The sequence below is a fragment of the Nematolebias whitei genome, chromosome 1, assembly GCF_014905685.2.
Source record: "Nematolebias whitei isolate Nwh7 chromosome 1, NemWhi1, whole genome shotgun sequence".
NCBI classification, from domain to species: domain Eukaryota; kingdom Metazoa; phylum Chordata; class Actinopteri; order Cyprinodontiformes; family Rivulidae; genus Nematolebias; species Nematolebias whitei.
Window position 1 is genome coordinate 87596987 of NC_056498.1, and position 12170 is coordinate 87609156.

The 12170-nt window shown below is 41.5% G+C and overlaps 1 protein-coding gene across 1 annotated transcript in view; it reads left to right on the forward strand.

Annotated features, from left to right (window-relative positions):
* The window catches only part of ltbp1 (latent transforming growth factor beta binding protein 1), a 248462-nt gene that overhangs the window by 43937 nt on the left and 192355 nt on the right, over positions 1–12170 (forward strand). The window contains exon 3 of the mRNA XM_037681018.1: positions 8147–8483. Coding sequence (XP_037536946.1) covers positions 8147–8483 — 337 coding nt within the window. The remainder of the gene's footprint in view (positions 1–8146; positions 8484–12170) is intronic.

Sequence of the window (12170 nt, forward strand, 5' to 3'; positions counted from 1 at the left end):
GGCAGGCAGAAGGGTTACTGTCCTCAATACCCACGGAGCTCCTTTCAGCTCCCTCTGAGCAACATGGAGGGACCACAGTCACGGGCACAGTTAGGTGAATGGGATGACCGGGGGGCGTGGCAGATGGCAGGAGAAGAGAGCGTAGCACACGTCTCTCATTCCAAGCTTCAGAAAAAAGCTCAAACCCCCCTGGTTCATAACCCTGTAGTTCCAACCGGGTAAACACGTTAACAAAGTCCTCAGCGGCCACCAACCTCTTCCACAGATCCTTGGGGGTGGCCCTGGTGTCCAGATAATTACGTGTTACCCGGCGGAGTTGCTCACGTTCGTGCTGGCGCTTGGAGCGGAGCGAAGAACCTGCTGGGTCTGGGTTAGGTCCGGTCATTCTGTCACAATCCTCAGTGTTGTTTAGACCCATTTGCAGGCAGGCGAGCGAGGCAGGAGTTTATCCATCCATCCATCCATTTTCTTTACCCGTTTATTCCATTTTGGGTCACGGGGGTCGCTGGTGCCCATGTCCAGCAATCACTGTGCGAGGGGCGGGGTACACCCTGGACGGGTCGCAAGTCCATCACAGGGCCACATAGAGACAAACGAGACAAACAACCATTCACTCTCTCACTCACACCTAGGGACAATTTAGAGTTACCAATCAGCCTAACATGCATGTTTTTGGTCTGTGGGAGGAAACCGGAGTACCCGGAGAAAACCCACGCATGCACGGAGAGAACATGCAAACTCCACCCAGAAGGCACCTGGACCTGGGTTTGAACCAGGGACCTGTTCGCTGAGAGGCAGCAGCTCTACCAGTTGCGCCACCGTGCTGCCCGGCAGGAGTTTATAATAAAATTAATTTATTTTAAACCACAAAAAACAAAACGGCTGACGGGGCAGCAAAACTACAGGCAGGATCCAGGCAGACAAGAACAGGACAGATTCAAAAATCAGACTGATACCTGGCACAGGAATAGAGGAGGACCATGTTGTCTGTGAAAACAGAACAATGACCGGACGAGGAGTGAAGGAGAAAAAAGGCTTTTTATGACAGAGGGAGAGTGAGTAATGAGAGCATCTGGGCAGGTGGCTGATGAGGGACAGGTGTGAATGATAAAGACTGAGGAGTGGAGAGGCAGACTGAGGAGCAAGTGGAAAACACAAACAAATACAAAGAAAACAGACAGGGACAGAGCCTGTCACCTCCCGCCAATTTTCTTAAAGAGACACGCTGCTTACTCCCTCACTATCCATCCTTCGGTTCAAACAGTCTTATACTGTCATCTGGTGGTCAAACAAGGTACTACACACAAAAAAATGAACCAACATTTCTTCTTAAATCTGATAATAATTACTAATTATTGTCAAATTTCAAACAATATTATTGTTTATCGTAATATTTTCTGAGACAATTAATCGCCCAGCAAAATTTTTTATCGTGACAGCCCCATTGATTTACTTCACAAAATTTTACGTGAAACAAAACAAGACAAAAAATGGCATAGTGCCAGAGGATTTCTTTTAGTCTGCAGAGCTGCACCTACAGTCTCAGAAAGTCTGTGTCCTGCAAGGAACATAAGATAACATAAGATAACATAAGATAACATAAGATAAGCAACTCAGTCCTGATTTTCTGTTGGGTGAGGCATTATGGTTTCTTTAGATGCACTGAGAGAAATAAATTAAATGAAAAACAAAACTTGAGCTTTGTTGTGACGATGGTAGACGTTGCACTCTCTGTAAACCTTTGTGTTTTATCAAAATATGCTAAACAACAATACAAGTTTAAGTTCAGTTTGGAGAAACTACACAGTCCTAGTAAAAATAACAAAGAGATCCTGGTCTGCAGTCTTTACTTTTATTAGTATAAAGACTGTATTTTATTTTATTTTTCTTTCAGCTGCTCCCTTCTTCAGGGGTCGCCACAGCAAACCAACTTGCACAAAGACTTGACAGTTGTTTTTTTATGCTGGATGTTTTTCCTGATGCAACCACAGACCACCGAGCTACCACAGCCCTCTGTGTGGAGCAGAGAGCTGCCATCTAGGGTGCCCGGGGGAGCAGATGGTGGGGGTTAAAGGCCTTGCTCAAGGGCCCATAGTGGGGCAAATGAGGGTGGAGACAGGTGTGGGTGTTTCACCTTTCCTACCCACGTGTTGATCTTGTCGGTCCAGGGAGTTGAACTGGCGACCTTCTGTTCACAGGCCCACCTTCTCTAACCTCTGCGCCACCACTCTTGAGTATAACGACAGTATAAGAGTATTAAAGGTAGTACAAGTGTGTATAGTTTTTCTTTTTAGTTTTCAACAAAGGTTGATAAAACATATTGCTGCATCCATTGTTGTACCACAGCACCACCAGTTGTTTGGGTCAGCTATGACTAATTTTGTTGAAAGCAACAGAACGATGTGAATTTGGATACTTAAACTTGCACGGGACCTGGATTCTTCCTGACAGTTTGCTCAGAGGACATTCCTGCCCTCTTCGTTAAAGCAACAGTGCTACTCTTTCTGTTTCTTCTCACGAAACACAATGTCCTCCAACTCTAGTAAGACTGACAACATTTAATGCTAACCTTGTGCTGCAAGTTTGCTGTTTACTAGGATCTGAGTGTTTTTAACCCTGGCAGTACTTTACAAAAAGATGAGTGTTCCTCAAAATTCTGCCTTAAACTTCATTTAAATGTGAGAGATGTTGTTTGACTTGCAGCAAAGTTGGAGGTGCGCATATCACTTTACAAAAGTTTAGAGAATTAAAAAAGCAGAGTAAATTAAAAATCACACAATCCATGCGTGGATTTGACACCTTAGGGTGTCAGAGTTAGGAAAATGCTGTTAATAGTTAATAGGTGGGGTGCACGCTGGACCTTTTGTTTTAATTAATGTACCAATTTTTACAAAAGTTTTTTTTCTTCTTCTCTTTTGAAGGTAGTATTCAGTCATCTTCATCCATTCTTAAGTTCTCATATTCTCTCTCAGCCTAGAGAAAGTTATTTTTGCTGATCTGAGTCTAAACACTCACAGCATTGTTGGCGCTGACATTTGTACAGGGACTGGAGGGCAGTGTGTGTGTGTGTGTGTTTTATGAACAAAGTGGGTCTTTACTTTGGGTCCCAGGGCAACTTAATGCAGTCCCTCAACTTTCTTTTTTCCAGCAGCCAAACCAATTTTCAGAAGAGGCTTCCTTTTTGCTGGCCAGTTAATTTCAACAGAAGTCAAACATCAGCTTCATAGTTTCATTCACATGAAGTTTAAAGCAGTTGTGAGACTCATAAACCCGAGCAATTTTCTAACCAGGGGTGTCAATCTGAGAGTGAGCTCTGAAAGTAGTTTCTCAGTGTGCCACAGTGTTGTCACTGCATTTGTTTGACTAAATGATCGTACTGTGGCTGATAAGTATGAAATTGCTTAATACTTTCTGCAGCTTCAGGGTGGAGTGGCATTGCTAAACTGCACAGGAACTTTCCAGCTTGTAGAGCTAAATGCTTATAGTAGAAGACCGCATACAGCAATGCTAGTGCTTTGTGTGAAGAGTTTAATAGATGGAAGGCCTTCTGTAATACTGATAAAGAAAACGTTGATCATCTTGAAGTCGGTATCTGTATAATAGTTTTAGATTATTGATATCTTACCTGTAGATAGCTTCTTGAATGGCCTGACTTGCGACCTGTCCAGGGTGTACCATGCCTGGAATGGTACAGTGATGGCTGGGTATGGGCACCAGTGACCCCGCAACCTGGAATGGAAGAGGCAGTTAAACATGTGTGTATGTACAGATGGATGTACGGATGGATGGATGGATGGATGGATGGATGGATGGATGGATGGATGGATGGATGGATGGATGGAGTTTACTTTTGGCAGGACCAATGATCTGATGGCCAGAGACCAAATGTAATTAAGACCAAAGTAGATGCTATTGTTTGAAAACAACTCCAGTTCTTCAAATTTCATTGTGGTTTATGCAAACACAAGTCTAAAAACTTTACATTCCCATGAATTTTACATTACAATATTATTTTCCATAAATTTTATTGGTATTTAAAAGCAAAAATACCAGCAGCAGTAGAAACACGCAGCACTTTTGGGTCATCCAGGGGTCACATCTGGAAGGAATTTTATAATAGTTCTGTAAATGGATGGACTGTACTTATATAGCGCCTTTCTACCTTATTTCAAGATACTCAAAGCTCTTTACAACAATCTGTGCCTCATTTACCCATTCATACAGCACTCTACTAGATCTATACAAAGCTAATTGAACAAGTCATTCTAAAGAGACTAATCAGAGCTTTAGCTCACATTCAAACACCGATGGGACACATATCAGAGGCTATGAGGGGTTCAGTGTCTTGCCCAGGGACACTTCGGCATGTGACTGCTGGTGGATTCAAACCCCCAACTCTCGCATTGGAGGACGACTGCTCTAACCACTCAGCCACAGCCACCTCAATGTCAACATAAGAATATACAGTAATACCAAGCTTACAATGTAATAATAATATATATACTGAAATAAAAACATTGTCAATATCCAGTGCAATTTTTTGAAGACTTAACTAGGCAGGAATCAACTTTAGAAGTACCTGTATGTATTTTTTAATGAGCCATTAATAGGTCATCAAAACGATTGAAAAGGACGCACTTCCAGTATGGAACAGTTTTCATCGTCTAATTTTAACCAGTTCAAGCAGATTTTATCATTTAAATTTCTAAACTGCTGTCCATTTCTCTTTAATTATATCATCAATACTGTTATGATATTCAGAGTCAGAGAGATGTATTTGTCATACACACCACACACGATACATGAGGTGGGACGAAACTATCTATACAGGGTCCCAGTTACAGCCAACAAAATTTCAAATTCACATTCCTCTTTTTTCTTGTACACAACTATGGTGCCACATGAGCTTTCTTTTAATCATGAGAAAAATAATTACAGCAAAACATGGCAAAATAAAAACTTGAACATACAGCAGAAAGATAAAAACAATATTAATTAATAAGAAACAAGGTCTTTAAAAAAATCTGAGGAGTATTTTTTATTTTGTTCAGAGCAATATTCTGTTTATTTGCATGGAACCAGCTGAACCAACTTTTTACTAGAACCAGCCATGAGGTCTATATGATTGAAAAGTAATAACTTATTTATTTGTTTTGAGATGGCAGCAAACTACTTTGACCTTAGATGTGTTCAAACTAACTTTTATCCCATCAGTCCTGTTGGGTGTAAACTCTTTTTGTTCAAACTGAGTTAGTTTAAGGCTCTTTATTATCATTCACATCACATGTGGTACATGAGGTGGAACAAAATTGTGTACTCAAGATCCCAGTTACACCCAAAAATAGCAAAAATATAAACTATAAAAAAGAAGCAATATACAAGGATCTAAGATATACACCAAATGATAATAATATAATATAATATAATATAACATAATACGGTGAATATGATAAGAAAGAAGATATTATTAACACTATCACACTGAACCCCATATCAAAATGACCTAACTATTCCTTTAAACAATGTGAATAACAAGACAAAGACTGGATGATATGTGAGGAGCAGATGTGCAGAGATGGAACCAGGTGTGTTCCTTTGTGTTCTCCTGCCTTCAGAGAAACGCAGGGGCCCGACTGCTGACGGAGGAGATTTTCCTCACACCTCCAGATGTCACTCAGCACCTATTTAGTTTTCCCTTCATTAATCATTTCACAAATCTCAAAGCCACTAATTAGACTAACAAGCTGAGTGAGGAGGTGGCACACCCTCAGGGGCCCTTGGGAGAACAGAGAAGGACGGACCTCTTTCTGAGTCGTTTCTCCTGCTCCACACACACCAACACACACACACACACGCACACACCAACACACACACACGGTGTGAGGCTGGGCGTCCCTGCACAAGGTGCGTTCCTGTTTCAGCCCTCATAGACATAATCCCTGAAGCCTCACAGATTTTCTAGAGTTTGGACTTTTTTAGTGTTCACATTTTGATACAATTGAAGTAAAGATTTCCAGATGTTTATATTTATCAAGGAAAAAAAATTATCAGATGGCTGTTATCTTCTATTGACATATTTTGTGTTGTTTAAGCACTTCTGTGCATGTGTGTGCATGTGTGTGTTGGGGTGTAGTATGTAAACTTCTGTCTGCAGGAGACGCTTTGTAGTTAAAGAATGGGAGCCTCTATAATCTGTGTGGTGTGTTTAAAGGATTTTTGTTGGTCTCAGCACACACACATGAAGAAGCTCAAACGTTCAAAGATAGAATCAGTTCTTTGTAATCTCATGATCACTTCTTTATACAGTTTGTTTAAATTTATTGTAGATTTGACATTTGGTTTCATACTTTCATGTATTAAACTAGAATGTATCATAAAAGTAAAGATGTCAGGATTTGATGTATCAGAAGGTGCAAACTTAGAATTGAACGAGTTGTTTAAATCGGACGTAAATTAGATTTCCTTCCAGTAACTGCCGTTTGTTAAAACAAATCTCTACTTTGAGCATGTGTTTAATTTCTTTGGAAAAGTTAAATGACTGAATGAACTTAAATGACCCCAATTATTGTTTTCAGTCTATTTTTGCAGAACAGTTGAGCTTCTTTTGGGGGGGGGGGGGGGAAGAGACTTTTCTCAGTGCATGATAATCGTTACCCTTTATAGGATACTAGTACCAAATTTTCTGCCGTAAACGTCACACCGCCCTATAAGTTGCATCAGTCCAAATATGTCTAATAAAGTGGAAAAAACATAAATAAGTCGCTTCACCATATAAGCCGCATCTATTATGTGTCACCACTGACGTGTTGCGTTTGTTACGCGTCACCGCTGACAACCCAGGAATGCGTGCCGGTGTTGTGCCAAAAACAGACTTGACTGCCAAATGGCTGCCGGGGGAGCGTGCACAGGAGGACTTTAAGAAGAATTTAACAAGATTTACACTTAAAAACAATTATTTGTTTGCTCAAAATCATAGCAAAGGTGTGTCTCAGTTGAACTTTTCCTTAATAAATGCACTTTGACGGTCAAATCAGCTGCATTTCTCCTGGGCGGAGCAGCGAAATGCAGCTTATTTGACATTTGCTCCAGGAGTTCTGGAGCGAGACAAAGGTGGCTTGGTATGGCAAGCCAAGTGTCTCATTAATAGCCATTTTTACCTATTAATGAGACACTTGGCTTGCCATATTAGTTGAGGGCCCTCTAGTGACTGAAAATGGTAGTGTTCAATTTCCTGATGCATGCTCAATAATCCAGGTAGAAAAATCCAAAAAAGTTAAATCTGGTCCTCTGGACATCCTCTGGAAGGCCCATTTAGGATTTTTTGGGTAGTGTTCAATATTTTCCGTGTCACAATGAATGAAATCGTCAGATCTCAGCCAAAAATTGGGTTATAAATATGGGGAAAAAACATAAATACGTCACTTCGCTGTATAAGTTGTAGGCATGCTAATTTATGCCAAAAACTGCAACTTATACAGCAAAAAATACGGTAAGCAATAAAACAGCATAATTTGTTATGTTTTAAATTGAGCACTGTCAAAGTACACAATGAAAATGAAGTAAAAAACTTATGAAACTTTTGTGACAATCTCTTATTTAACACATTTTAACAACAATTTTATACAACAGTAACAGAAGTATTTCACTCTTTACAAATAGTTGATTTGTTATTTTTGTTCCACCACAACCCAAAGTTGCTGGATAAGATAGATATCTGGTGACTGTGAATGCCATCAGAGTCCACTGAACCAAAATATGAATCAGCTTCGTTACAGCTTAGATTATTACAAAATTAAGTTTAGTGCAATAACTGCATTAGTCCCCTATTAAAATTTGCATTAGAAATATTTCTAATTAGAGACTTGCACTACTACAACTGCTGTTTTAACTTGTTGAATAGCTTCAGCTTATTATGGCACCAGTTGGAAAAAGTCACATTTTAAGGTTTTGCATACTTATGGCATCAATATGTGAAATATTGACATTGTGAAATGGCTGAATGAATAATGCACTATTTTCAAGACATCTGAAATGATTTTTTTTAGTATGCTGTAGCCATACTGTGTAAATGTTTTTCTATGATTGATCTCTGACCAATAACTTTGTCTTCTTTGTCTTGCTGTTCCATCTGGGTTTTGCGATACAGCCAACTGCATCCCTCAGTGCCAAAATGGAGGAATGTGCCTGAGGCCTCAGCTCTGCGTCTGTAAGCCCGGTTCAAAGGGGAAGGCATGTGAACAGACCACGGTGCCCACACACTCCTATCCAGCACTGCCTGGGAATGCACCTTCAAATGGACACACCAGCGGGCACACTAATGGAAACAACATGGTACCCCAGCGGCCGATTCCTCAGCAAGTGTTACCTAATGGTTACGTCTCTGCCTCCCCTTCGGCTAATAACATGGCCCAGATGAAGCTAACTGTCAAGGCGCCCCCCCAGTTTGTAAGACCCCAGTATATCCAGCAGCACATCCAACAGCAGTAAGTACCTGCCTTAGACTCTAACTTTTTTTTTGATTGTGGACTTCATGTTTAGAATTTATGCATTTTTACTCCCTAGCTTTTATAGAAAGTTTCTTCCAGCAATTATCCACCTCCAAGATGGCCGTTATTCTGTCACATATAACTCCACCTTTATCAGCTCTCTTTAAAACTTAATAAAACCAAACTCTTTTGACGTATCACAACAACAAAAGACAGTGCCATCTTTAAACAAATACAATATAATTTATAAACCCACCTCCATCCATCCATTCATCCATCCATCCATCCATCCATCCATCCATCCATCCATCCATTATGTTTACCTGCGTCTTCCTTTTCGGGTTGCGGGGGTCACTGATGCCCATGTCCAGTCACCATGGTGTAAGAGGCGGGGCTTGTACAGGTCTCCAGTCCATCACAGGGACACATAGAGACAAACAAGACAAACAACCATTCACCCTCACCTAGGGACAATTTATGCCACTTTTCCATTAGTACCTTTCGTACCAGTACAGCATGGTTTGACGGGTTTCAGTACAGGGTGAGAATTTATTTTTGAAGTTTCTGGTAAATTACAAAGAATACAGATTATTAAAATGATCAAATTAAACTATATATATGTGTGTGTGTGTGTGTGTGTGTGTGTGTGTGTGTGTGTGTGTGTGTAAATCCTGCTAATGAACTTTTAATGAACTCATTAAATCACCATTAAATTCATTAAATTCATTAAATTCACCATTAAATCTCTGATTAACAAGATTCTGCAAAAGCATCTACTTTTACATTTTTATAGATTTTCTTCATCATTTGATGTATTTGCACTCCTTGTGTCTACTGTACTTTTATTGTTCAATTTAGATATGTGGTTTTGTTTCTTGTTCACAGATATATACATATACATATATACCATACCATACCAATTTATTTATAGAGCACTTAAAACAGCAACAAGGCCAACCAAAGTGCTGTACAAAAGAAAACAAACATGCACAGCGGACAGGAAAACATAAAATAGAAATACAGATACAAATAGCAGCAGAAGCTAACTAAAATGGCCAACAGTGTGGAGTACAGACAGGATCAAAACAAATCACAACGTGTTAAAGGCAAGAGAATAGAAGTGGGTCTTCAAGCGAGACTTAAAGACTGAGAGTGTGGGAGCCTGCCGGACACTCAGTGGCAACTCATTCCACAGTCGGGGACTTGCAACAGAGAAAGCCCTGTCACCTCTGAGCTTACGACGGGTTTCTGGGACTGAGAGAAGCATCTGGTCTGCTGACCCCAGAGAGCGCGGTGGGACATATGGCTGCAGAAGATCAGTGAGATAGGATGGGGCGGAACTGTTCAGTGATTTAAAAACATACATGAGAATTTTGAATTGGATCCGAAGGTGAATGGGTAGCCAGTGCAGGGAGGCCAAAACTGGCGTGATGTGCTCTCTATAGCCTGTACCAGTTAAAAATTGGGCTGCAGCATTTTGGACCAGTTGTAGACGAGCAATGGAGGACTGACTGATTCCAAACAGAAGTGAATTGCAGTAATCAAGCCTAGATGTTATGAAGGCGTGGATCACTGTCTCAAGGTTCTTTTTGGAGAGTATAGGCTTCAGCTTAGACAGCCGTCTCAGCTGAAAAAAACAGGATTTGACCATCATGTTTACGTGACTGTTGAGTTTTAAGGACGGGTCCATTATCACCCCCAGATTAGGGATCTTTTGTTTCTCTATCGGGGCTAGAGAGAAAAGGTCAATGTCATGGTTCATGAGTGAGCCACTGGGATGGAACAGCATGACTTCAGACTTCTTCTCATTGAAGCTTAAGAAGTTTAAAGCCATCCAGTCCCGGATGTCAGCCAGGCAGTCAAGAAGAGGCTGAATAGAGCGTGTGCCTCTGTGCCTCAGGGGGAAGTAAATTTGGCAATCATCGGCGTAGAAATGAAAGGGTATGTTGTGTTTGCGGAAGATAGCACCTAGTGGCAGCAGGTATAAAGAAAAAAGAAGGGGACCGAGGATGGACCCCTGTGGTACCCCCCACTGGAGCACTGTCGATGCCGAACTAAAATCTTTGATATTGACACAGAAGGTTCTGTCAGAGAGGTAGGACCCAAACCATTTAAGGGCTGACCCTGTGATGCCCACCCACTGCTCCATTCTAGAAATGAGGATCTTGTGGTTGATGGTGTCAAAAGCAGATGTAAGGTCCAATAGGACAAGCAGCACAGAATCACCTGCGTCTGTGGATATGAAAATGTCGTTAAAAACCTTCTGTAGAGCAGTTTCAGTGCTATGGAGAGATTTGAAGCCAGATTGGAATAACTCTAGGATAGCGTGATCCCCCAAAAACTGTTTCAACTGAGACTCCACAATTTTTTCCAGTAGTTTAGAGGTGAATGGGAGTCTGGAGACAGGCCGGAAGTTGGACATGACTTGTTAGGTTTTTTCAGGAGGGGCTGGACAGCAGCATGTTTAAAAGTCTTTGGCACCACACCTGAGGATAAACTGCTATTCAGAATAGCGAGAATAAAAGGACCCAGGGTAGGAAAAACTTCCTTTAGTAGTCGAGGGGGGACCACATCAAAGGGGGAACCAGATGGCTTCATGTTGCACATTACCTGCTCCAGAGAAGACAGAGAGATGGGCTCAAAGTGGTCAAACACAGCCACACACTGAGATGGGATGGACAGATCATGAGCTGGCGGAGAAATGAGTGCCCGGGTGTTTGCTACTTTTTCTAAAAAGAAATGGAGGAAGTTTTCACACAGCTCAGTTGAGGCTTCCAGAGGTGAAGGCTCACTGAGGTGTAGAACTGAGTTCAGGGTGGAGAAAAGAACTCGGGGGTTGTGGGAGTTGGAGACAATTAAATCAGAGAAGAATTTACATTTGGCAGCTTTAACGGTTTTCTGACAGTGACGCCAACTCTCCCTTAACATTTGAAAAGAAACCTGCAGTCTGTCCTTCCTCCACCTTCGTTCAGCTCTGCGACACTGCTGCCTAACGGCTTGCGTGACGTCATTCAGCCAAGGCTCTGATTTAAGTTTCGTTTTTCTGGTCTTAAGGGGAGCGACACGGTCCAGAACATCTAAACAGGCAGAGTTGAACTGAGAGGTTAGCTCCTCAGTGGTAAGAGACACCGGGAACTGTTCGATCCTCTCAGAATTAAAACCTTCATTAAAACGAGCAGCAGTGAAATGGTTAATGGAACGCGTACGTGCAGGAACGCACGTCTTAGCAGTATGACAAGGGGGGGTGAAGTCAAACAATACAGGCATGTGATCTGAAAAAACATTGTCACCGATTTTCAAATTAGAAACAGAGACATCGCGTGTTAAAACGAGGTCCAGCGTGTGACCGTGTTCTTGGGTGGGGCCGTTCACCTGCTGAGCTAAGCCAAAAGAGTCCAATAAATCTAGAAAGTCCTTCACTAAGGGCTTCTCCTGACAACACACATGCAAATTAAAGTCACCAATAAGCAAAAAGTGAGTGTATCTCTGTGTGATATCAGCCAAAAAGTCAGAGAATTCATTTATGAAGTCCTTAGAACGAGGTGGGCGATAGACGAGCGCGCACAGAACCGTAGGAGAGTGTCCGAGTTCAAAGACGCTCAGCTCAAAGCTGGTGCGGGACACCGGGATGGACAACTGTTTACAGGCCAAGTTTGCTTTAAAAACTGTTAATAATACCCCCCC